We start from the raw sequence: 25,110 nt of genomic DNA on the forward strand, positions 1-25,110 counted from the left end.
GGCATTCGGTTTTCGGCCAACTGTTTCCTATTTTCGGTATCGGTTTCGGTCAAGAATTTCCAATTCGGTGCACCCCTAATAAAAAATTATTAAAGTTGTGTTCGTTCCCCATATAAAAGAGTCGTACAGAGAAAATAATAAACATAGCAGAAGCTGATATTCCTATTTCTCATCTGAATTTAGCCTCAAAAGACCACATTTCTGTTTCAGTAAAGTTCCCACTTTTATTTACTGTAAAAAACATTAGTACTCTGTTTTTATACAAAGAAAGTTCAAAATAACCAAGTTCACTCACTGCGGGGTTATTCAAAAGCCATTCTGGGAATCAAGGAAGTCATTACACAAGCTATTAGTAAACACAGCTGTCGATGGAAATACTCAACATTTTCTGCCAAAATAAAACGTTGGTGTCTTTCAGAGATGACTATAATCTGGACTTGAGTTATAACTGTGATCATATGAAGGTACACAACAATTATCTATTTCACCATAGAGTGGCTTCTATTATAGAAGTGCTGTGCCTTAATCATTTTAATGGGTCAGTCCTGTAACATTGTTGGTTTGCTCCATGAGAACATTTGAAAAGAATACAAAGTATTAGTATTACCATTGGATGCTTGCTTACATGTTGCCGTTTTATAAACCTTGTTGCGATCAAATAAGGCCTTAAAATACCAGTTTGATGTTGCATTGTATTTTTGCCGTTACAATATTTATGTGTGTTGAGTTTTCCTCACATATCTTCTCCTGAATATGGCTGAGAGAGCAATTTCCCTCCCATTTTCCATACCAGATAGCATCAGATAACTGACTGTTGCTAAGAGACCTGAAGTCAAACCTCAAACAATCCTTGTATTGATCGTTAAACTCCAACTAAATGATCAACAGGAACTGATATCATTCTTGCTTATCTAGTTATCTGAGGCCTACAGTCCAGGATCCATTTGCTTGAGCAAACATTACGTTTCATTAAATAAAAAAAGGACATCTTGTCAACTATTCAATGGCAGATATTCAAATACAGAAGGCTTTTTATGCTACAAACTGCGCAATTACATGTCATTGTAGACTGTATGAAATGTAAGATCTGCTGTCAACCCCAGGAGAAAATGATTTCAAGCAACCTGTGAGATTAACTTTTGCTGCATGACTCACGCTAAACGGCCGACTCATTTCCCTGGCGGGAGAGTTTGCGATGACAGAAGGTTGGAGGCTACGTTTGTTCCACCTTGAAATTCAACCCACTGTACTCAAAATGTGATTTAGTTACGTAATGCCAACGCACGACTCCATTCAACAGTTAATTTATATCTAAATCACTATACTTGTGAGGCTGTTGACAATAGAGTATAAGCAACCGTCATTGTTCATCCTACCTTCTCTAAAGCGTCTGAGTTGCAGCCTGGCAACACAAAAAGATTATTTCGACGTTATGGCTGAACGATTAATCGATTTTAAATCTAAATCGCAATTTTAAATGATGCAATTATCAAATCGCAAAGCCTACGATTTCTTTTTTTGTTCTTCTTGTGTGTCAGTCATCCACACCAATCAGAAGTGCTGTGCTCCACATGTACCAGCCATTGTTAACCAATCAGAAGTGTTCCATGATAGAAGGTGATAGACAGATTGATCCAATCACCTGCCAAGTATTTTTTAAAGTGCCTGCCCTTTCTAAATGGCTTCCAGTGGAGCTTTCCTAGATGGTTTGGTGAAACAAACCATCTGAGTCAGGTTAGTAATGCTCCATCACATGTTTTATATCTATTACAGGGTGAGTCTTAAACTGAAGCTTGACTTTAAAGCAGCCCAACGGAAGTTTCATGTAAGTTTAGTTCTTTCACTCGTAGCTGGAGCTGCGGGGGTGCTAGAGACGGGAGCATGTTGATACGACCTTCCTAGCCGGAGATATGGCCGCATTTTACAATAAACTTCCGTTGGGTCGCTTAAAAAAAGATATATCGCAATATCTGTCAGAAAAATCGCAATTAGATTATTTCCCCAAATTGTGCAGCCCTATTCGACGTGAAAGAAAGTGATTTTAAAAAATGTTCGGGAGCCGAAAGTTTACAGCGGCGCTTTAAGAGAGCCGAGCCAAATGATCCGGCTCACTAACGTATAAAGACAGTATCTATAAGGGACGGCTCAAGCCAAAATTCCAAAGTTTTTGGCATGTTCAAGCTAGGCCTTTTGGTCCTCTGGAGAATAAACTCAACTCTAGTGCGAACAGCAATCGAGAACGTATCTCGAGAAAGATGACACATATTGGCACCCTGAAGGCAATGTCATTTCATGAGGAACATGCGTTCACGCTCACTGAAGTCCACATTGTTGCGGGAGACTATCACAAATGATATCATAGAGATAGGTCATCTGTCAGATTGAGGACATTAGGGAAATTGTCTTTGAGAGATGACACAGTTAGCGCAGCAGCATGACAGCCACACTGCAGGCGCAACGTCTAATCCCGTATTGGCGATCAGCTAAACGGTTTAACCTCGCTGCCCCTTGCTTCGTTTCTTCTCCTCTGTTAGGGAGAGAAGGATGTGGCAAAGCATCACACCATCTCCATTAAGCATGTCGAAAAAGAGGGAAATATACGAAAAAAAGGACTAAAAGTAAAAAGGGGACATTTTAATTGATGGTTTAAAGCTTTCTGGTGACGGGCTGTAGAGCGACGGCTGAACGAGAGAACATTTGAAGCTCCACATTTTAGAAAAACACAGATCTTAAGTTATAATGGGGTCCAGTAAAAGTACTATAGGTGTTAACTAACCCTGCTTCTGATGAATTTGACAGAAAAAATAAACTATTGCCTCCTGGTAAGTGTATATCCCCCAATCTAGTAGAATCTCCTATATCAAACCCTGCATATAAGTGCACATTTTTTGTAGGAAAACGGTATTTTGGAAAATATATCAAACTTGAAAGAAGATACCTAAATATGAGAAATGCCTAAAGCACATCTCAAAGGATTGAGACCACAAGACGTTTATCAGATATGCCAAACAACAACCACAGCCATGGTTAGCCAGTGCAGCCCGGTAGTCTCCATGTTGGTTTAATTAGTCTCATGAACAGCCTGTAATTTGATGTCCTCTTTAAAAGCTCATTTAACCCTATCCATGGCTTCTAGAGTTTTATATCAAATACATCACAAAACAATACGTATATAGCACATAATGTTTTGTTCATGTATATCAATAGCCCACAATCTTACTACACATCAGGGGAAATAAATATCAGTCGCCATTTATGCGAACATGTTTTGGGTGTTCCTTATTCCATGCTGTGTTGTCTCTTCCACAACAGGAGTTCACACACTGAACCTCTACCAAAGTGCATAAGCAGTAAACCAACAGTGTTCCTTTCCTAAATGAAAGCCACAAAGCCCCTACCAGCATGCAGAAAAACCTTCATAAAACCAGAAGAGTTTTCATATCAGAGAAGACATAATATGGCAAAGATGTAAAGTACAACGGATCTCCGCTCATGTCTATTTACCGAAATGATACATAAAGCTTTCCATTTTCTCAGTCTAAACAATGTACAATTAAGATCGTTAAGTTAGAGAGACGTCAATCAAATGTGATCTGTGCACACCCACACAGGCCAGAGAAGAAAGTCTAATCAGCCAAGTAACTGATAACACTTGTGTGGGAGCACGATGGCTGTGCCGAGGCTTTAACAAACCAACAGCAGCTTCTGTTATAGCTTCAAAGTGAAAGCTACACATTGAATTTACTCCAGCCCTCACAACTGCCGAGCACATCTGAAATCGGATCATTCCTGTACCAACACATGTATGCATACAAACAGAAATGTGATGAACCTTTTAACTGGATACGAGAAATCTGATGCAACGGTACATTTTCAAGCAATGGTGCCAATATCTGATTCCTGTTGATGCTGTTTTTTTCATATATTTAAACTGAACATCTTTGTCTTTAGGTATCACCTCTGGGCTGTGAGAAATTACAGCAAATTACAGTAAATGCCCAAACTATTCAAGGGAAAAGCAGCATAGTTTGCAGTTGCTGCGGTGTAAATAACAGTCAAAACAGTCGCAAATTTAAAATTGTATATAAATCCAACAAATGTATTAATTTCCTAATAGTTGCATCTTTGCTTGAGATTATTGAGTTGGTATGGACAACAGGCAGTGATCGAAGGTCTGGCTGTGTTATATCCGTTGTTTACAGGCACATGAATAACTAAATTAAATACTGGGGAACAAATGGGCATCGTCTGCAATCTCACAACCACCATCTTTGATCTTCTCACAGACCCAACAGTCACCCCAATCATCCCACATGCAATAAGACTTAATCCTGCTGGCTTTAGAGCACCTGCCTCTCCACTGTCGTGTGTGTGTGTGTGTGTGTGTGTGTGTGTGTGTGTGTGTGTGTGTGTGTGTGTGTGTGTGTGTGTGTGTGTGTGTGTGTGTGTGTGTGTGTGTGTGTGTGTGTGTGTGTGTGTGTGTCTCTCTGATCAGGCCTCATGCACACTTTTTAAACAACAGGGAAAACGGGGCAAGGTCAAATGGCAATACAGCAGTAGTGCCACTAAAAAAGCTATGAAAGCTATTCATAATGTCTTGAAAATGAGTTATTCAGCGTGCAAAAAGCTATACAAAATGACTTATTGACCGTAGAATACGTAATCAACTGAGACCAAACACCCAATCAGTCAACTTAACAAATAACGGGAAGAAACCGCACATTCATCCGTCTATCTGTTAGCTGGCAGTACATTAGCTTATATAATACATTATAACACAATAGGAAGGGGGTTTATGATGATCTGTGCAGGTAAGTAGTCCAGGTAATTATAGCAATATTAGCTTATCCATGGGTGAGCCTGTTCTTTATTAAAAATGAGAATCTTTCCAAAGGGATGAGTTGTTTTAGTTATGGATGAATGGCTTGAACACACATCACTGGGTGGAGTAGAGCTGAACTCCAGCAGTTGTCATAATTACATTTTCTCAAGAACTGCGGGGAGGATATCCCTCTGAAGCTATACGCATGTGCCTAATTGCTTTTTGCGAGGAAAATCTTTCCTCTGATCACATCCTGCAGCCCGTCTTTGATATCATATAAATAAAATCCACACCTTAAGAACTAGAGTCTGATCTTCTCTCTCACTGGTGCAACAAAAACACACCTGTGTTTATTTAATCCGGCACAAAAATGCATCATTACTGCTTAGGCCAACTTGAGTTTTAAGGAAACCTTTCATTATACACACTCAAGAATAACAAGACAGTGTTTGCCTCGAAGAAACTCTCACCTCTACTCTCCAAAGTCTGTACTTAAAAAGCTCTCAATTTGAAATTCACAGCATTAATATAGCAGCAAACATCTATTTTTTCTATGTTAAGCAATAACAGAGTATTAATGGATACCTGAGCAGAGAATGAAGTCCATCGGTGCCTTGTGTGTGTGTGTGTGTGTGTGTGTGTGTGTGTGTGTATGTGTGTTTGTGTGTGTGTGTGTGTGTGTGTATGTGTGTTTGTGTTTAGCTAAAAGCCGCCAGTAAAGGTGCTTATTTGGCAGTATGCATTTCAAACTCAAACAAAGTGTTCATACAAAAACATCTTGTGTCTTTCTGTCCAAGTTGTCCCAATGACAAAGCAGATACAGCACAGGTCACTAGTGTGGTGCCAATAACAAGTCTGTGTAGGATCTACAAAGCCCTATTGTTATGTTTCTCCCGGGAGGTGATGCAACATCCATCCTCAGCTTCCAGACTGCAGCGGGTCAAGCTATGAGTTTCCTCGTTGCCTTGACACACATTTAGCATTTATTGAGCGCATGTGCAGGACTAACACAACATTAATAGAAACATCGATATTTGACCTCTAATGACACAACCAAAAGTAAACATTTGTCTTTCGGCATGTTGTAAATATAGCACACAAGTAGGAACATGTTGTATTGAAATTGTTAGCATTTATATGATATGTGTTATCCACATTCAAAGGTCATTCACAGTGCAGGGAACTGGAGGTTACCCAGGAGGGTCCTGTGAGGTGAAGGTGACGGGTATGGATGTCCCGATCACCTTTTTTTGCTCCCGATCCGATCATTTGTTTTTGACAATTTGCCGATACCGATTTTTCCCAATCCGATCTTTATGCAATACATTAAGAGAAAAAAAAGAAAAAAAGCATTCAAGTTGTCCCTTAAGGTTTTTTTTTTAATTTAAATTGGATCTTCTATCCAACATGGATATAGCTTCTTTTTTTCACAGCAGCATTGGATCAGTTCAGTTGTGCAGCATTGGATCAAAACAAAATAAAGCTTTCAGTACTCGTTAGCTTACTGCTACAATTAGACACTGCACCCTGCCCACTGTGTTGCCAGATTTGAGAGAAATAAGCAACCAGGTCTATGAAAACAAGCCCCAAAGAAGCAACACATACATGATGTTCTGTCATTTGAAACCAAAACTAAGGCCTCAGGATGACTTTAAGACTTGAACATGGTCATTTTTGTTTTGTAACATTTAATTAAAAAAAAAAAAAAAAAATTATAAAAAAAAAAAAAATAAACAAAATCCCAATCCCCGATTTTTTTCCTCCCGATTCCGATCTTTTGAAAATCACGTGATCGGCTCCAATCCCCGATCACGTGATCGGATCGGGACATCTCTAGTGACGGGGTTAATCTCTGGCAAAGTGACCTAGCACTGGGGGTCACTGACCCCTCCACCAAAAAGCATTTATCTCATGCTATGTTTGTATTGCCAGTATTTCATCTTTTGTACTGATTTACTCTCTCTCTGTTAGTCAGGTTATTAACTCGGGCTGCAACTAAGGATTATATTCCTTATCGATCAATCTGCCGACTTCTTTTTTTAGATTTATTGATAAATAATGTGTTCATGTGGCAATCATTTTTCTAGTGATTGACTTCTCTATTAGTCTGCTAACCATTAAAGCTCTACTGTTTGCATTGTTTTTATTTGTAATGGGGGCCAATATCTGCAAACAATAATACCAAAGATTTAACAATTGGCATGCTTTTGAAGAAGAAAACGTATAAAAATGTAGTATTCTTTTATCTATCAAATAAATACAAAAGGTTCTTATTTTGTCTTAACATTGAACTTATCACCATCAATTATCCCGTGGATAAAAAAAAGTTGTGTTTCATTGAAGTGACATTTAAAATAATGATGTGGCCCGGTACCTTTTCGTTGGCTAGAAACTGAGTTATGACGCACTATAGCTGCAAAGAAATGCATAACATCTGATGACTCTCCAGACTGAATTGTAGTTAACCATTTGTATGAATAGCATCAAAGTGACAGTGTATGCTTTACTTGATATCAACCCACTTCCACACACTGTCAATCAAAGTAACACATATAATTACTCAACGCAACACCAGGTGTTCTATAGGCTGAACGCGTTGCATTATTAATCAGCACACCTTGTTGCTCCCCATGTTCACCACTTAGCAATTTGTAAGCATTTTGCTCTGAGCAACCAAACACCGCTGAATCACTTCAGCTGAGAGGAAACAACAAACACTCGTTATATCCAGCTGTTCTTCTATACGTGTCAATTATGTGCGTTTGTCATACAGTCTCTGTACCTTATCACTAAACACAGTTTCTCATGGCGTCATTCTTGATCACTCCGCTGACAAGTTTCTCACTTTCTCTATGACATAAGAACAAACGTGAAAAAATGCTTCACCAGCGGGACACGTTCAAATCGTCTTAACCTTTTACTTCTAAGACATAATTAATCAAATAACTCAGATTTGAGCAACTGGAAAGAGCTAATGTTGGTATTGCTCCTTCAATATCACATCGAAGAAATCATCAACGCACAATATTGTTTAATTATGTTGTGATGAACAAATCAATGAATGGGCTAATCCTTGCAGCTCTGCAACTAATGCATTGAATGCTTAATAGTGACAGATGCAGCAATAGTAAAAAGGTGGACGTACAGTATTTAGCTATACAAACAGGAACAATCTTTTCAAGGGGAGAATTGCAACCAATGTTATGACAGGTTCCAAATGTGGGACCAATAGTTTATCTAATCTAGTGTAATCTAATCTAAAGAAGCACACTGCTTTATTATATGGAAATGCCCCATTGAAAGAGGAACAAAGTGCAACTGCAAACTATCACTCAACCATCTGTCCTAACCCTGTTTCTGAACCTGAGCTTAATGTGTGCGTCTCTTGTATTGAGATTGTAGTCAATGGTGTAAACAAAGGTTTCTGTGAAAAACAAATATTCGTTGCGATGTTAGAAAGGCAAAAGGGTTGTCTGACAAAGGTTCCTGATGTTCAAAATGAATGTTCAAAAGACTCTTCTAACCACATGGATGAAAAATAATGTGTTAGCTGCATCACAAAAAATACTACATACGTGCTTTCTCCTTTAGTACAACACGAGATAAATACTAGCGTAGGGGTTTATATGAAAACAACGAATACTATCAAAAGGCATCCATAACTCAAACATAACCTATAATTATATGTTGGTTAATGTTGTATACATTAAATAAAAGGATGTGTTGCTAACTACCACATTTGGTTGGATTAAAAACAGCCTTGTAACTTTTAATCGAGTAGTAAACAAACATTTATTGAGCCAACAGAGAAGAGTCTTTGAGCACAGAGGTTAATGTCATTGCAAAACCTTGTAGGCTTTTCAGTGAAACATATGCCCATCACTATGGCTGTTACCGGTTTATAACTAAAGGATCTATCAAAAGCAATATTGTTCAGTCTTACTCATCAGTAACCTGTATAACATTTAGTGTGGCATTCAAAAATACCTTTGCATGCGAGGCACCATGTGGAACAATGGCTGTGTGTGTACATCATAAAGTATCTTACCTGTATAACCTGCGATCCAGCCCCATGAAGACACCATGGCCAGCATCCATTTGAACATGACTCCTTCGATGTACCAGAAAGTCGGGCTGTCCCATATTCTAAGTGGCTGGAGAAGCAGCAGGTATAAACAGTAGGATGGGATGGCTACACAGTTGTTGCACAACATAAACAAGAAACGGATCACAGACTTGAGCAGAACCCAGCCCAGTTTGCCGGCCCCGTCCAAGAGCTGTGCCATCCTGAAACACACCGTCTGCAACACAGAGACACAGCTGTTAGTATCTCGGCTAGGCTTGGTTTACCAATAAAGGACGAGTCATGTGTGTGTGTACACAACATTATCCTTACGATAAACAGAATGATGTGCAAATAACATCCACAACAAACCTTGGTTTATACTAACACCTAATGGAGTGGGGCTGCCGCTAACCGGTTAAGGGTGAGGCTATTCCACGAATTGCAGCACACTGGTAGTGGACTCTCTCTTGTGGTTTTTATTCAAAGGGTTTTATCATGAACTGTGATTTTTCGTGATTTCCTGCTAGCTAGCTGCCTAGCCTTTACAGTAATGCATGCATAGACAGGACCATAAAAGGACCAGTCGCCCGGGACGTGGTGGTACCAGTGGTACACTTCATGGCATGCTAGCTAGCAGCAGGGAGTTAGCATAACGGGAACATATGTAAAGAAATATGACCGGTATGACAACCCTGGGTTATGACATAATTGTAAATCACTCTAACATAAATAATAGAAGTATCGAACAAGCTGGAGTGTGCAGGTATTTTACCAAACTCGGATGTCTGGAGGCTGGTGCAAAGTGCAATATCCGCTCGCCTCCTCCAGAATATAGCCCGACCCTATAATGTAGTAATAATGCTGTTACTCACCCAGTAAATGTCAATGAAGCATCCAAGGACGGCCAGGGGTTTAAGCTAAATGCTGGATCGAGATAAACGATGTCACGTGTGGCTAACCTAAACGGTTATGTTAGCATCTTTGTGCCATTGGACATGGTCTCTGAAATGTCTCTGGCCCGGGTGGAGATGTGTGAAAGCAAAGCTGCAGCAGCACCCATCAGGCTCTCTCAGGGCGGCTCGGCTGCACCGTGGACCCCGGCGGGCTCCGTTAGCTCGCTAGCTAGCTAGCAAGCAGCAGAGTGTCGCTGGCTCCATCTCAGTCAGAGACACCGGGATAAATCCTCCGATGCATCATCATCATCCTCATCATCATCGTCAGGTTAGCTAGCTAATGTTACACGGCGGCTCCCATTAGCGAAGATGGAGGATAGTTCGGATCCGGGGGTTGGGTTAACGCTGACGGTTAAATAAACGCAAACACAAACTATACACGACATATGCTCATGTAATACAGAGAGCTGAGATTTTTTTCGTTTATAGACTCGCAGGACCCGTTATCTTTCTCTAGAGCTCGATTCTCAGCAGCGTCAATGTACACAAAAGACCACGAGAGTGAGAGCGGAAGTGAGTTCACTTTCCCTTCAAAATAAAAGCATAGGCAAGGGTCTAGGTCTCGAAATCAGCTCAGTATAATAAAAGACACAAATATATATTATATTATTATGTATATATTATTATTTTTTATATACTAAACAAATACAATATTGTTCTAGGGATTTCATTGTTGTATTAGTTAATCTGCAAAATCAGATTATTTAAAAAATCTACTCGAATCAAAAAACATAATTTGATTATATTGGTTGAGACAATATAGTCTTCCATTTGTTTAATGGAGGACATTTACTTGAGTCCTTCCACCTTGTGGTATTGCTATTTTTACTTGACTTTTTATTGATGTCATATTATTAATATGGAGAAGGTTTACTTCCACTACATTAAACCTGAAGTAGGCTATGTTTCTTTTATATATATATATATATATATATATATATATATATATTGTACAAAAATGCAGTGTGTTAAGCAAAAGTTTATTTTGAAAACCAGGTGCGGAGCTTTTACTTTTTAATCCTTCTCACTTGACGCTCCCGCGTTCACCTGACGCCAGCTTTAAGTGCGCAGACTCTGATGTCAAGTGCTGATGGCTTCAGTATCTATAAAAAAGAAGCTGCTTTGCTCATGTAGTGACTAAACGTTATGACTTCATCTTAAATAATCTGGACTCATTCCCGGCCGCCGTGAGTCGTTCACAGGTTACATCATCATCGGTATATGGGTGCGTGAGTTCACCGTAAACATCGATGTACTTACTTTAATTTTAACCGGAAACAGTGTGGGCTTTTGGAGTTTGCATCATTCTGTTATGTTGGAAGAATTTGAGATTACATTACACGTTACTTGTTAGACGCTTTTATCCAAAGCGACTTACATGCTCAATACTGTGGACAATCCCCACAGGAGCAATTTGGGGTGAAGTGTCTCAGGGACACAACGACATGCTGACTGCAGTGGGGTTTGAACCTTCGACCCCTGATCCCAACACCAAGGCTCTACCCACTGCGCCACACGCCTCCAAGATAGTCAAACTGTTTTAATTATAGGGCGAAATACCAGGAAAAGTAGTTGTGCTCGGTGAAATTGAATGTTACATCGAAGGTATTCATACATAAAACTATAATATACACATAATTACTAACATTTGAATGATTTGACAAGTCTGGAATTGGCATGAGAGATATTTGTGCTGTCACACAATGATGACCAGTTAATGACTATTGTGTGCCCCCTGATGGCTCTTTATGCCATTACACTTCATGCAGAATAGACTACACTGTAAATCCAGTGTCCACTGTACATTTTTTTCCACTTGTCACCTACCTTGATTTGATGCTAAAAATCAGGGATGCTCCGATCGCCGATTTTGGGGCCGATCGCCTAAATCAGTATCGGCCAATACGGATCGCCGATCCGATCGAGTGGGTGGGACCTATGGGGATCTTCCATTTAAAGTGATGTTTATAACTCAGTTAAATGGGGCTCATTCACTGGCGCTTCCACAAAGAACAACCAACATAATTATTATATTCAAATGAAGTACATTATTCAAGTTTACATTAACTTTCGATAATAACATCTCTCCTGACAGCCTGTCAGTATCTCATGCAGCTCACTGATCCAGTAATGAGTAACCCGACAGTGAAGAATACATATATTTGTAACTAGTTTTGCTAGTCCCAGAGGTAGATAAAATAGCTAAGTGTTTTGTTAGGTCTAACTCTTAGCGTGTGTTTTGCTCCGCCACAGCGGGTGGAGCTACAGGATTTCTGCTTCACACACGTTGCATACCGCTATTTTATTGTCATTTTCGGACACCTTAAAATACTGCCAGACCGGTGAAGCCAATTTGGCGAGCTTGTTTTGCCGCGCACAGAGAAAAGTGTCATAATTGTACGTAATGCGATAGACTCTCGCGATCGGAGCACCCCTACTGAAAATCTTCACCATCAGCACCCTCACCCGCTCAACATTAATTTGAAAGAATTACAAACAAAGTGCAGCATGAAAATTAAATCTGATCTTTTAATCGTTGAAAAACAATATGTACAAACTCAGTTTCTACAAGGTCAAGTACACAAGCTTAACCTGTTTTTGACGGTGAAGCACTGAGGATATTGGCTAGAAGCGGGCGTATGCACTCCTCTGTGGAGCAGGCTGAGCGGCATTCTGCTGCAGCTGATGGCGGAGCTGCTGAGAGTACGGATCCTCCAGAGATTTGACCGACACCGTGGTCCTGGGCCCCGTCTTCCACTCGATGCCACTCTCGTCCACCACCGAGGCCTCCACAGTGACGGTGTGGGTGCCCAACACGGAGAAGTTCAGCAGGAACTGAGTGCTGAAGTAGTCGTTGTGGGGTTCAACACGCTGCTCGATCTCATTGGTTTTACTGTCGAGTGGAATCTGGAAAGGGAAAAGACAAATATGTTTGTTCTTATCATTATTAGAGCAGCAACACAACAACAAACGGAAGTACAAACGCCAGAGCTAGCATGATCTGTTGATAAATACAGTACAGGTATGTAGATGTACTTGCACTGCATATACCCAATATGAGCTTTATGGAGTCAAATCAAATCGGCATTTTCTTTTATCCGATATCTCGATATTGATACTGTAGGGTTGACTTTTGGTGGTTTCCCAAATAATGACACTGATATTTTTGATAAATAATCACCAGCAATGTGAACAAAATGACTAAAAAAACATTTGAAGAATCTGTTAAATTCAGAAAATGACATCACTTTTTGAAATGCAGCCTTTAAACCTGGAAAATACATGACTTACTGTTTGTAATGTTAGAATATGATGATATACGAATGATAAGACGTATCTATCCTAATGTCCCAATATGGACATGATGTGGATATAATGCTCAGCCCAATATAAAAAAGGGACTACAGATTTTTCTATTATTCTGAAATATTTGCATTATTGAGCAATAACCAAAGATGAATGAAATCACTGGATACCTTGAGGTCGGTTCCCGTCTTGCTCTGCAGGACTGAAGTGACATTGAGGCTGACGGACTGGATCTTCCTGAAGAGTCCGGGTATGGAGCCGTGCTGCACGACGCCCTCCACCTTCAGAGTCAGCTGCTGGCTGCTCTGCACCGGGATCGGCTCGCTGGGCGTCCGCGGGGACGGAGAGAGGGCGAGCTGGAGAGAAAAATCAAATATTAAATGCGTGAGCTTAAAAAAGAGTTGAAGAAAGACTGTCATATATATAAGTAGCTGAAAACTGTGCTGTATGTTGCCCTGCCCTAATATAATCTAAAGATAGGTTTGAAGGGAGTTTGCCAAAAAGTTTATTAGGTCAAATAAAAACATCAGAGTTAACAGGTGTGCCTTCCCCCTTCTTCCTTCTTTTCATCAACAACCAAGGGCATTATTTATGTGGTCCTGAGGATATTTCAATCTAATAAAACTTCACAAAGATAATGTTTAAACTTGTACTGCATTTTTTCCCTTAAAGAAGAGAGAAATAATACATGCATGCTTCATACATGAGTTACATGTACATTTATAACTAGTATATACACAGTAAACTCTTTCTCATTTCCTACTGCATCATATTCTGTTTGGCATATTTAATTGAGAATAGGGATGTATATTTTTAGTAATTGTCTAATATAATAATTATAAGTTGCTGTACCTTAATGCTTGTTGACTGGAGCTTTTGGAAGAAATACCTCTGGAAAGATAGCGGGACTTTGAGCAAAGCTATGACGGCGTCACAGAGGCAACCTGTATGCTGAGAAACAATAACAAACAATACATCGTCAATATTGACACTTTAGGACATTTCATTTAACCAAGTTACATTTATTCTTCTGAATACCCAGTAAAGAAAAAACTTAAATAAAGAAAGCAATTATTTAGAAAGAAACACTGAACACATGCTCTAATCAGTGCTTCTCAAAAGTGTGGTCCGCGGACCATTGGTGGCCCGTGAGTATATCGGTAAAATTTCACATTTGAAATAAATAAATCAATTTAAGTTTTCCGCACTCTCGCAGGAATATCTCCGCAATGGACCGAGCTTACATTTACTTTCGATTGCATGATATAGCCCAGCGCAACACCTTCGTCACACATGTTGCCACTTGTTTGTACCATTTTCAGGCAATTTGTAATCTGTTCTAGAAAAACGATGTGTTTTTGGATATTTGTGGAGTTAGGTGGTCCGCGAGTGTTTTTTTATTGGTTAAGTGGTCCTTAAAGTTTGAAAAACACTGCTCTACATGTATAACACAAGTTAAAGCAGAGCATGAGTCAGTCAGCATTAGAAAATGTTGTGATCAAAGCTATTAAATATTATTTTTTGTTATTATATGGTCATGATTAAACCGCTTTTGAAGAGCAGAATTCAAGCAATTAAACCAAAAATAAAGACGACTGGATTTTAAATATTAAAAAATGTAGTTAATTTGAGTGATTGAATAAATAGATCATCAGATTGTGTGGAAAATAAAGCATTTTAGAAGGATTATATTTACATTCAGGTATATTTCAAACCTTTACCGTATCATTTAAAATACGAAACCAGCTTTTAAAAGTTAGAAACCCAGAATAAAATCTCACCAGGTGTGAGACAGGAGGGTGTTTCTTGGTGAGACCCTCCACTTCCTCCAACACTCGACTGAAGACCGACATCATCCGGCGCTCATACTCACTCTCCGTCTGAACCGAGCCCAGGGTGCCGTACTCCTGAAAGCTAGATTACAGGAAGAGAGACACAATCTGTTACAGACAAACGTCTGCCAGGAGAAGCCTCCCGGGATGATGTGTGTTACCGCAAAGCACTTTCTACAGAAAACACTCAAGTACACGGTACAGTGAAAAACCTTTTTAGAAGAAAGATTTATAAAGATGCAGAAGATTTGGATTAGTTGTCATCCATGTCTAATGAGCGGTTTACGAAAAAGCCACATCCATACATCATGCTGAAATAGTTAAATCACGATTCTTGACATTACATTACTTGTTAGACGCTTTTATCCAAAGTCAATACTGTGGGCAATCCCCACAGGAGCAATTTGGGGTGAAGTGTCTCAGGGACACAACGACATGCTGACTGAAGTGGGGTTTGAACCTGTGCCCCCCTGGTCCAAACACCAACGCACTAACCACTGCGCCACACGCCTCCCCTTGACAAAATCAATATAATTTATTACAAATAAGTTGATAATTGTTCCTTTTGTTATGGCCGTCTTCCCCAAAATCAGTGTTTCCCCCATTTATTAAGCCAGCAAAAACTCTCTAGTCCCGATTATCAAATACATAGACGTAATTTCACACTAAATATATTTTCTCAAAAGATACAAGATCAATTCTAGACCAATTTATATTTTAAACGTTGTCCTACACCAAACAAATGAATGAACTTTGTGGCTCTCACCTTGCTGCCTGAGGGTCCAGTATTAGAGCCTCTATAACGTGAGAGACGAGCAAACAGCTCTGTTGTTGTCTGAGCAGTCAGCAGTTAAAGAGAAATGACAACATTATAGAAAGGAGACATCACAGCAGAGAAAGCAGGGTTGACAAAAATACTTTTAAAAGTGTGATGGGACTTTTTGAGGATACAGCTCCACGTTACGCAGGGTGGCATAATCAGCGTCAAACGACGACTGGTGCAAATCAGCGTATCGAGCTGCGAGACTTCTGAACTCATCCATGCAAACCTTCATCTGGGAAAAAGAGAGAAAACACATTGACCTGATGAGTAAGTACATTTGTTCATTTATACTACCAACATCTCAAATCCTCAAATTAGTCCTGATTCCTAACATGTCAGAAGTTGTTCCCCCTCTCAAATATGGGGATTTCCTGCTTTTCTCCCTGTGCTGACAAAATAAGACATGTGAGAAAAGACCCTGGCCTTTGAGTAAAACAGCTGATTGATTGATTGATAATAAAAACAATGAATAACTGCAGCCCGACCCTTTAGCCTTTTGGTGAGAAACATCCTGAGTGTTTGTACCTCACTGTCAGAGTTTTACCTGCATGGCGATGCGGCCGCAGCGCTGCAGGTCGTTGCCTGAGGCCAGGGCGATGGTGGTGGCGATGGCGGGGGGGGGGCTGGTCTTCAGGCTGTTGCAGGTGCAGATGAGCTGCGACAGGGCCTGCAGGGTGTCGATGCGCAGCTTGATGAACTCACACTGGAAAGAGAGCGGGCTCAGAGGGGTGCTGGCGGCCTGCAGGGAGAGAGGAGTCAGATACAGCACATACATACACACTACCGCTGAATGATGGCACTGTTCTTCATTTCGTTAACAGAAACAAAATACACTCAGGTTTAAGGGAAGTTAATCCGTTAGCGATTTGAGATGCTGTGATAACACGAGTCTGCTCTGAATAACAGCAGGTTAAAGGGTTAGCTTGGATGGCTGTACAAAGCACTTGGTAATAGAGTATTGCCTACAGTACTCCCTTTTGGGTTCATACTGAAGCCGTTATCTAAGCTCTATTCAAAGCCACCAGACTCCGTTGACAAGAACAATAATCGAACCTTGTAGAACAGAGGGGTTGCTGGTCTTTTACTGTTCATTTGTTTTTGTTATTGTGTGACCTTGGTGAATCAGGACTTACCTTTTTAAAACACAAAAGTCACACAATAACACAAAGTCATCGACTGAGGCATTGGTAATATGGCAGCTTCCTTGTTCTGCAAGATGAAAGAGTCTGGTTGCTCTGAAGAAAGCATAGATAACGGCTTGAGGTGATACCAGAGTACTAAGTATAGCGCACATTCAAACCGATATACTTTCTTTTAGGTGGTTCAAATGTGTTTTGTTGCCGCCCCCGTCCACAGTAATACATTTTTATCTTCGAGCTGGTACGATCCCTTTAAGCATTATTTATTGATGACGTAAGAGGAAGAATTGTATTCATGTTTAGGACATGCAGAAGCCTGAGAGTGGACTGACTGTGAGAGAAGCGATGCCCTTCTGGTAGGAGCGCAGCGCCTCAGCGATGGCGGTCATGGCTCCACTGTAGTCTCCGTCCTCCACGTGACTCAGACACTGCTCTGCCTGGGAGAACTCCTTCAGGCTGTTCAGCCAGAAGTAGAAGTGCTCTGACGCCACTCGCGTGCGCATACTCTGGTACAGCTCGCTGGAGAACTCGTGGCATCCCTGCAGATTAACGATAACATCTCATTATGGGTCATGTGCAAGATTTGGCAGTTATTAGCAACCTTTTATTTCAAACATTTAGATATTTTTGCCTGCAGACCTTAAGCAACTGTACAAAGCCTTAAATGTTAATCCATATTATAGCACATGTCTTGAATTGTACGAGCATAAGAGATTACCATGCGTGAGGCTTGTCGTGCGATGCGGTACACCGTCCAGCCGTTTGCTACATTCTCTAGCTGCTGTTTGATGACCGTCTTCACTTCGGCTGACAGAGACGACTGGCTGGCAACAAAAATCACTGTTGCCAAGGAAACCTGCAGCAGCGATCACAGAGGGAGAGATGAGTGTTGAAATCCAAATTCAGAGAAATACAAGGGCATTAAAGTATAGGAACCAGAACATATTTTAGAGCTGAATGCAATGTCAGCTATTCTAACATAGTTGTGGGCTAGCAGTTATCTTTAGCTAAAAAAGTTAAATTTGTTATTGAAAACAGGTGTGCCTGGGCCGATCATAGATATAACAATTTCTTCTTAAAGGTTTGTCGTGGAGATGTCGGCCATGTCTGGAACAAATGGAACTAGATGTTGAGCAGCTTTTGGTGCTCAAAGTGAGCAAAGTCTTTTCTTTGTATCACTGCGAATAAGTAAGCCTGTATCTGCTTAAGGACGAGAGGCTTGTGTTCTCTTGTTTATGAGGGTGTGCTTTAGAAATAAAAAAGCTTCTACATTAAAATGCTCACATCAAGATCTTTGAATGATGTATTGCCATTATATTTAAGAGAAGATAGACATCTCTACGGCTGTTATCTCCAACACTCACCAACTCACACCACATAGCACTAGAGTTTAGAGGTTTTACATTTTTTTTTTAAAAGGTACAGTTTGGGGTGACATGTCCTCTTATATCTTCAGTCCAAGCAGCAGCTGATGCCTGATGCAGTCCCTCACCAGAAGCTCTTGCTGCTTGTCAGTGGAGGAGTGGCTGGCTACCCTGTACAGGTCCACCAGGTCCCCCAGCATCCCGTCGCCCAGCACGGGCAGGTGGGTGGCGATGGCGGCCAGAGCGTGGCACATGAGGACACGAGAGGAGTCGCAGGACAAATGGAGCTGACCGAGCAGGAACTCCACCGCTGATTGGCTGAGATGAGGTCGACCTTTCAGCAGTTTGACCAATGAGGTGAGGGTGGTCTAGTGAAGACACAAAATAGGGAATCATTCAATCATAATGTAGACGTTTAAAGTGTAGCTTTAGCGAGCAATGCTGGCAAAGCAATGTTACCCTCTTTAGCTGCAATCATTTGGCCAGAGATTACAAATATTTTAGTTTCTTCTTCAAAATACTTCGTCATAAAGGCCTGAAAATAACTGAAATGTGTAGGCACAAAATCTCAAATATTTAATGTCTTCTAGGGCTGCTTGATTATGGCAAAAATCGTAATTTCGATTGTTTGGGTCAATAATTGATATCACGATTATTAAAAACGATTATCAATTTACTTTGAAAACATCATTTATTGAAAAAAAAAATCTGAACAGTATGTTTTTAACAGTTGATTACCCTGAACTTTAAGTATAATTCAACTGAAAAACCAATACAAATTATTTATAAATAAATTAAAAAAATTATTTAATTAAATAAATAATCTTTTTATTTCGATTATGTTGTTTTCATAATCGTTGCAAGCCAAAATCGTAATTGCGATTAAAATACGATTAATTGAGCAGCCCTAATGTCTTCCCAAAAAAAACCCATCATGTAACAACTTTGCTGAAGTAAAATACAATCTTAAACTATAACTATGTCAAATCTGAAACTATAACGTCAAAGTATAGCTAAAAGAAAACCACAGATCGATCATCAATGTCAGTTTAAGGAACATGACGGTTGTCTACACTATGATTTAAACACAGTTGGGTTGATCCCAGATGAGGTTTAAACACCAGCTCTTTAGCTGATGGATTCATCAAAACATGCCTTAAGGTTTCAAGACGTCTTACTTTGAGTGTGGCCTGTGCGCTGGAGCTGCTGTCCTGACTGCAGAGCATCAGAAGGGATTCAACTCCCAAAACGGTTTCCTGCTCCAGCTGTATTATATCTGAGGAGGAGGAACACAGAAACACTGAAGAGGTTTCTCAATACTCAAATTTCCCCTCCTCGACTCCTCGACTCCTCCGGTAGTGACCCGTTAATGAATTTCAGCGCGCCATTTTGAAGGACATCTCATTTCTCTAAATGCACTTCAAGGACCAAGCATCGAGCATCGAGGAGGCTCTCTGGAGCAGCTCTAACCGAGGAGACACTGATGGGTCCTCCACGGCTCCTCCATGGATGCATTTCCGGGAACGGTGGAGGCGTGACGCACGGCCGGACTTATCTCAGCCAATGACAGCTCTGCATGCATCCCTTGGATATTATTTTAGTAACTGCTTTCATCGCAGCGCGATGTTTACAGTGAGAACAGCTGTGAGGTCCGTGCAGAAAGCAAAGCAGTGTGTATAATATATAATACTCAGTATAACAGGCCTACATTACTTTCTGTATTTGCTGTAGTTTAGTAGATATCTACAAACAAAGAGTCGATATTTTTCTAAAACCATTTAGTGCTTCACATAATAAAACACACAACGGCTGTAGCCTGATTATATGCTTTAGGAGCAGTAGGTGTGTGTGGTACAGTGTGTAGGTGTGTGTGTGGTACAGTGTGTAGGTGTGTGGTGTACAGTGTGTAGGTGTGTGTGGTGTGTGTGTGTGTGTGTGTGGTACAGTGTGTAGCTGTGTGTGGTACAGTGTGTAGGTGTGTGTGTGTGTGTGTGTGTGTGTGTGTGGTACAGTGTGTAGGTGTGTGTGGTGTGTGGTACAGTGTGTAGCTGTGTGTGGTACAGTGTGTAGGTGTGTGTGTGTGTGTGTGTGTGTGTGTGGGTGTGTGTGGTACAGCATGTAGCTGTGTGTGGTACAGTGTGTAGGTGTGTGTGTGTGTGTGGTACAGTGTGTAGGTGTGTGTGTGTGTGTGTGTGTGTGTGTGTGTGTGTGTGTGTGTGTGTGTGTGTGTGTGTGTGTGTGTGTGTGTGTGTGTGTGTGTGTGTGTGTGTGTGTGTGTGTGTGTGTGTGTGTAGGTGTGTGTGTGTAGGTGTGTGTGGTACAGTGTGTAGGTGTGTAGGTGTGTGTGTGGTAGTGTGTAGGTGTGTGTTGTACAGTGTGTAGGTGTGTGTGTGGTACAGTGTGTATTAGTATTATGAGAGTGCTCTCATACTTGTTTGATTCTGAAATTGTATATATTTATATCAATATATGTGTGTGTGTATATGTCCGCATCTGTAGCCTGTTACTGTCTCATTATACCGCACTGTGAATGAATTAAAAGTAAATATATATAAGTCGTCATGAACACATCTGTCCATCAGAGGGCTGCTGTGTCTCCTGTCATCATTAACGGACGTCTCTTTAAAATGACCGCTCAGAGGAGAGGAGTTCTCATTTCTCTAACCGCCTGCTGCTTCCACTCCTCTCTCCTCGGTTCCCCTCCTCAGTGCTCCGCTCGCATCTCCTGTGGGCGGCACCAAGTTTTGAAGAGAGGAGTCGAGGATAGGAGTCGAGGAGGGGAAATTAGAGTATTGAGAAACCTCTTGAGTCTACGCACACAGGAGCGATGGTTCATGCTAGAGGCAGAAATCCTCACCACGGGCACTACACCACTTGCCATCACTAACCTTTTTCTGGACAGGAAATAGCGATGTTCGAGAGCACTACGATCCCATGAGCAGCCACTGCCAGGTTGCTATGGTAACAGCATTCTTGTGCCAGTTTAACCAGGTCTGTGAGCCGGGGGGGAACCGAAGAGCCACCTGGGAAAAGAGTTGGAGGAATACTCATTAGTCGCAAGTCTTTCTCTCATTCGGAACAAACCTGCAATTAAAGCATGGTTTAAGTGTCAATATACACATTTTAATTTAAACTTATTATTATTGAGTAAATATGAATAGCCCAAACATGAGTTAAAAATGTGCAGTGTGTCCTTTGCCGTGTTGCCAACTCCTAGCACTAACTGCAGAAGTTCCTAAAAGTCATTTGCTCATTTGCATGTTGGCAACACCATCAGGCTTTCATTTGCATAAAGCTCGATGTGTGCAACGAGGGAGAGGCGGCCTACGCACAGAGCAAGAGGAGAGGGAGAGACCGCGTACGGTTGGATGAAGAGGACTGAGACTACTCTGAACAGAATTGAAAATAAATAACAATTCATGAATATATTTCTTGCTTTTCTCCCTGCTGGTCGGAATGTACAATGTGTCGTTTTAGGCTTTGAGGAAAAGGGAAAGCAATCTGGTCACAAGGGGGAGAAAGTTGAAAGGTTTTATAACAACTTTCCATTCCAATTCTTACATAGGACATTTCATTCATTAAAAACAAAAAGTACCCGTCATATTGTGAAAGTACTGCTTGAGTGCGATGGTTCCAGAGAGGGTGGAGAGGACGGCCAGCATCCCCAGCTTCAGGCTGTTGTACGGGCTGCTCAGGGCACACTCACACAGCGTCTGCCGAGGAGAAACACTTTAGATGACCTACACATTTTGAAACCAATATTAAGACGGTCCGACGGTGCAGCTGTGACTCTACCTGAGTGTTCTCTCTGATCCAAAGGTGAGGAGCCTTTTTAGCCAGGAGCTTCAGATCATTAGTGGCGAGTCTCTTCACGGCTTTTCGTGGGTCGTCTTTAAGGTACTGAAGGAGGAGCTGCAACTGTATAGATAAAGAAATACAAAAAATGTTAAAGTACACAATTTAGATTTTTTTCCTTTTTGGATAGAACAATTGAAGAAACACAATTAAGAGGAGAAAGGGTATCACAGGCAGCAAATGTCTCCAAATCTAAAAAGGTAGAAGAGTCCAGATCTTAATAATAGAGATAGTGGTAATAAAATAAAATCCAATATTCAAAGACAAACATTTGAATGTGTGAACGAGGTGGAGCTCTGTTATTGTTCTACCTGCTTTGGGATATCGATGAGGGAGGAGGCAGCGAGCTGGGTGAAGGTGTGCAGGGTGACGATGACCATGGGGGTGGAGGGGTAGGAACTGACCAGGTGCTGCAGCAGCTCTCTGCTGCTGGAGGCCAGGCTGGCGTCGTGATGCATGTGCTGCAGCATCGGGATCAGCTTCAGCTTCAGGTCCACCGGGGTGTCTAAAGCTGAGTGGAGACAAAGGAGGAAGAGGAATGTAAACTCTATAGATACAAAATAAATGTACAAACCACCACTGATCTGCTGAACAGTGATTATTGAGGTAAATTATTTGTGGATTTTGTTAAATTAGTATTCACTATCTCTTAGTGGTGGTTGCAAATATCCATACATTCATCTTCTGTCGGTCTGTGAATGTACAATCAAATGTATGCGTTTCATTTTGATTATCAAATAGAGTGTGTACGCTAATTAAGGGATAATGTGCAGCGAGGCGGTCATTATGGGGGAAAGAACACCCGACAGGCAGATCAGGAGCCCGACGCGTGTATAGTTAAATCGACCGAACTTCTTTGTGCAGATGTGAGCGTCCTTAACAACGGTCAATAAACCCTTGACAGCGGTCTGTCTTTTCTGGATTAACAACGTGTCACGTGTTCTGAATTGACCAATCAGAATCGAGTATTCAACTAAGTGATGAAATAATCACATTTTAATGCCTGTTTGTTTAAAAACAGTTGTAAATATTTAAGAACGTTTGAAAAAGTTGGTTATATTATGACATCTGTAGAGGAAATTCTCATTAATCGACAATTTTAGGCTTTTGTTTACGTTTTTCATTTTTCTTTGGAAAATTGTCAAATATTCAATGCTGAAAAAAGGTAATATGTAAAGCTTTTTTTTTTACCTAAAGTGATACGTGAGATTTTAAGTTCTGAATAAAGATTTTACCTTGAATCATCTCACTGACTTTGTTGCAAATCCCCGCTGCAAAGTCTCTGAAAATCAGGAAACACACCAAATCTATTTTATACAAAACATCATCACATACAGTATTTATGCATCAGAGCGCGGGTAAGGAAACAATCTTACTTTGACTGTGCTGAGAAGCTTGCAGCAGCATATATGGCAGCCTCCACTTCTACATTGTCATGGGAGTCCAGACTTTGGCGAATACTGTGGTGGGCATTCTTCCTGTCCGGGATGATGGAGGCCAAACTACCGAGCATCCTGAAAAGAAACAAAAATAGATGAGTTCAAGCCTCAAATAATCTGGAAAGCATGTAAAGAGTAGTACAACATTGCAGGATATCTCTTATTTCTTATGTAAATCTGAAGGCAACCAGCAAAACTTTAGTTCAAATATTATTTGTTTTTGTACACGCATATTTACCTCAGAGTGATGGCTCGGGCCACAGGGTCGTTGCTGTGGATGACTGAAAACACCCTTTTGACAAATTCGTCCACATTGAGGATCTTTTCAAGATGTTTCTCGCTCTGTTGAGTCACTTTCAGCACACAGAGACGCAGAAAATTGTTCCTGAAATCAGAGAGACATTTAAAAAAAAATGTAAATAAAGAGATATATACCATAGTAAAACCAGTAGTAAAGACACAAAATATGTGGTAAATGGTTATTTATTGAAACCTTTTAATCTGTTCATGTTTAAAATATGTATTTATACAATACTTGCTGATACATTGTACCTACTGAATAACATCATTCCAAAAAGTAAGGACAATGATGTTCTCTGTTTTGATTAATTGGTGACTTAGGTTAATGACTTGAAAATGCTGATTAACTATATATATTTCCGTATTTTTTGTTTGTTTACATTTTATATTGTAATGTATTTTTATGTCTGCAAGATTATTAAATGTGTTGCTGCCCGTCTTTGAAGGGTCGTTTTAAAAAGAGGCTTTTAAAATCAATCACTTTCTCCAGGTTACATGTAGGTAATACTTTTGAAGACTTATACCTGTATGACAGTTGTCAGTTTGCTACATCTAAATGGAGAAAGGTCCACTTTAGAAACCCTTGATGTTTTGTTTTTAGGTTAATGGACATGTTACTGTTTGAATACCAAGTTATAAAGCATTCTTACCCGAGTCTGAAGATGTCTGCCAGCTTCAGAAATGCAGAGTTGATGAGGATGGGAAAAGGGTATTTCTGGAAGAGTTTGGGAAAAAGCACCACAGCCTCACACTGCTCTCCCAGCTTTGTCGACCGCAGCCCTGAACAAATGAGCAATTTCATCGGTCACACCAAAGCAGGGACTCTTCAAGCAGTTTACATTTGGCAAAACAGACACATGGGAACTAAGACCCATCACACAGGATCACGACTGATATAAGCTAGTTAGCAAGTTAGCTAACTCACCTTTGTCCAGCTCCATGAGAGCGGAATTAGCATCGAGTTCTTGTTCGCCATAACAAGCCTCTGATAGGAAGGTGCGTGCAATAGAAAGCGACATTTTTGTTAAGTTTTATTCAATAATAAAAAGAAGATTGAAATCACCGATGGGCCGTTAGCATTTCATTGTAAAGACCGAGAGTACACAAAACCGGATGTTGCAGTGATTGTATTTCCGGTGCGTAGTTTTCGTTTTCACAATAAAACAACAGCAACATTGTCAGATTTTATTTTGTATCATTTCACTGTTGAT

At 40.6% G+C, this 25,110-nt stretch overlaps 2 protein-coding genes across 2 annotated transcripts in view; both read right to left on the reverse strand.

Moving 5' to 3' along the window:
* lpgat1 (lysophosphatidylglycerol acyltransferase 1) overlaps positions 1–10,339 on the reverse strand; it is a 51,776-nt gene extending 41,437 nt beyond the window's left edge. Inside the window, exons 1-2 of the mRNA XM_079641885.1 lie at positions 9,761–10,339; positions 8,871–9,123 (exon numbers count right to left, since the gene is read on the reverse strand). Coding sequence (XP_079498011.1) covers positions 8,871–9,108 — 238 coding nt within the window. The 5' untranslated portion in view covers positions 9,109–9,123; positions 9,761–10,339. The remainder of the gene's footprint in view (positions 1–8,870; positions 9,124–9,760) is intronic.
* A 2,011-nt stretch (positions 10,340–12,350) lies between these two features.
* On the reverse strand, positions 12,351–25,037 carry ints7 (integrator complex subunit 7). Its single transcript, XM_079642488.1, has 20 exons — positions 24,825–25,037; positions 24,550–24,679; positions 23,838–23,984; positions 23,537–23,674; positions 23,396–23,442; positions 22,472–22,671; positions 22,101–22,223; positions 21,901–22,018; positions 21,194–21,328; positions 19,484–19,581; positions 18,434–18,673; positions 17,660–17,797; positions 17,274–17,480; positions 16,347–16,541; positions 15,931–16,034; positions 15,746–15,814; positions 14,929–15,061; positions 14,000–14,098; positions 13,318–13,503; positions 12,351–12,748 (listed from the first exon to the last, which is right to left on the reverse strand). Exons 1-20 carry the CDS (start codon positions 24,916–24,918, stop codon positions 12,467–12,469), a joined length of 2,883 nt encoding a protein of 960 aa, XP_079498614.1. The 5' UTR covers positions 24,919–25,037; the 3' UTR covers positions 12,351–12,466.
* Positions 25,038–25,110: the final 73 nt, after the last annotated feature.

This window comes from Notothenia rossii (genome assembly GCF_949606895.1).
Source record: "Notothenia rossii genome assembly, chromosome: 8".
Taxonomy (NCBI): domain Eukaryota; kingdom Metazoa; phylum Chordata; class Actinopteri; order Perciformes; family Nototheniidae; genus Notothenia; species Notothenia rossii.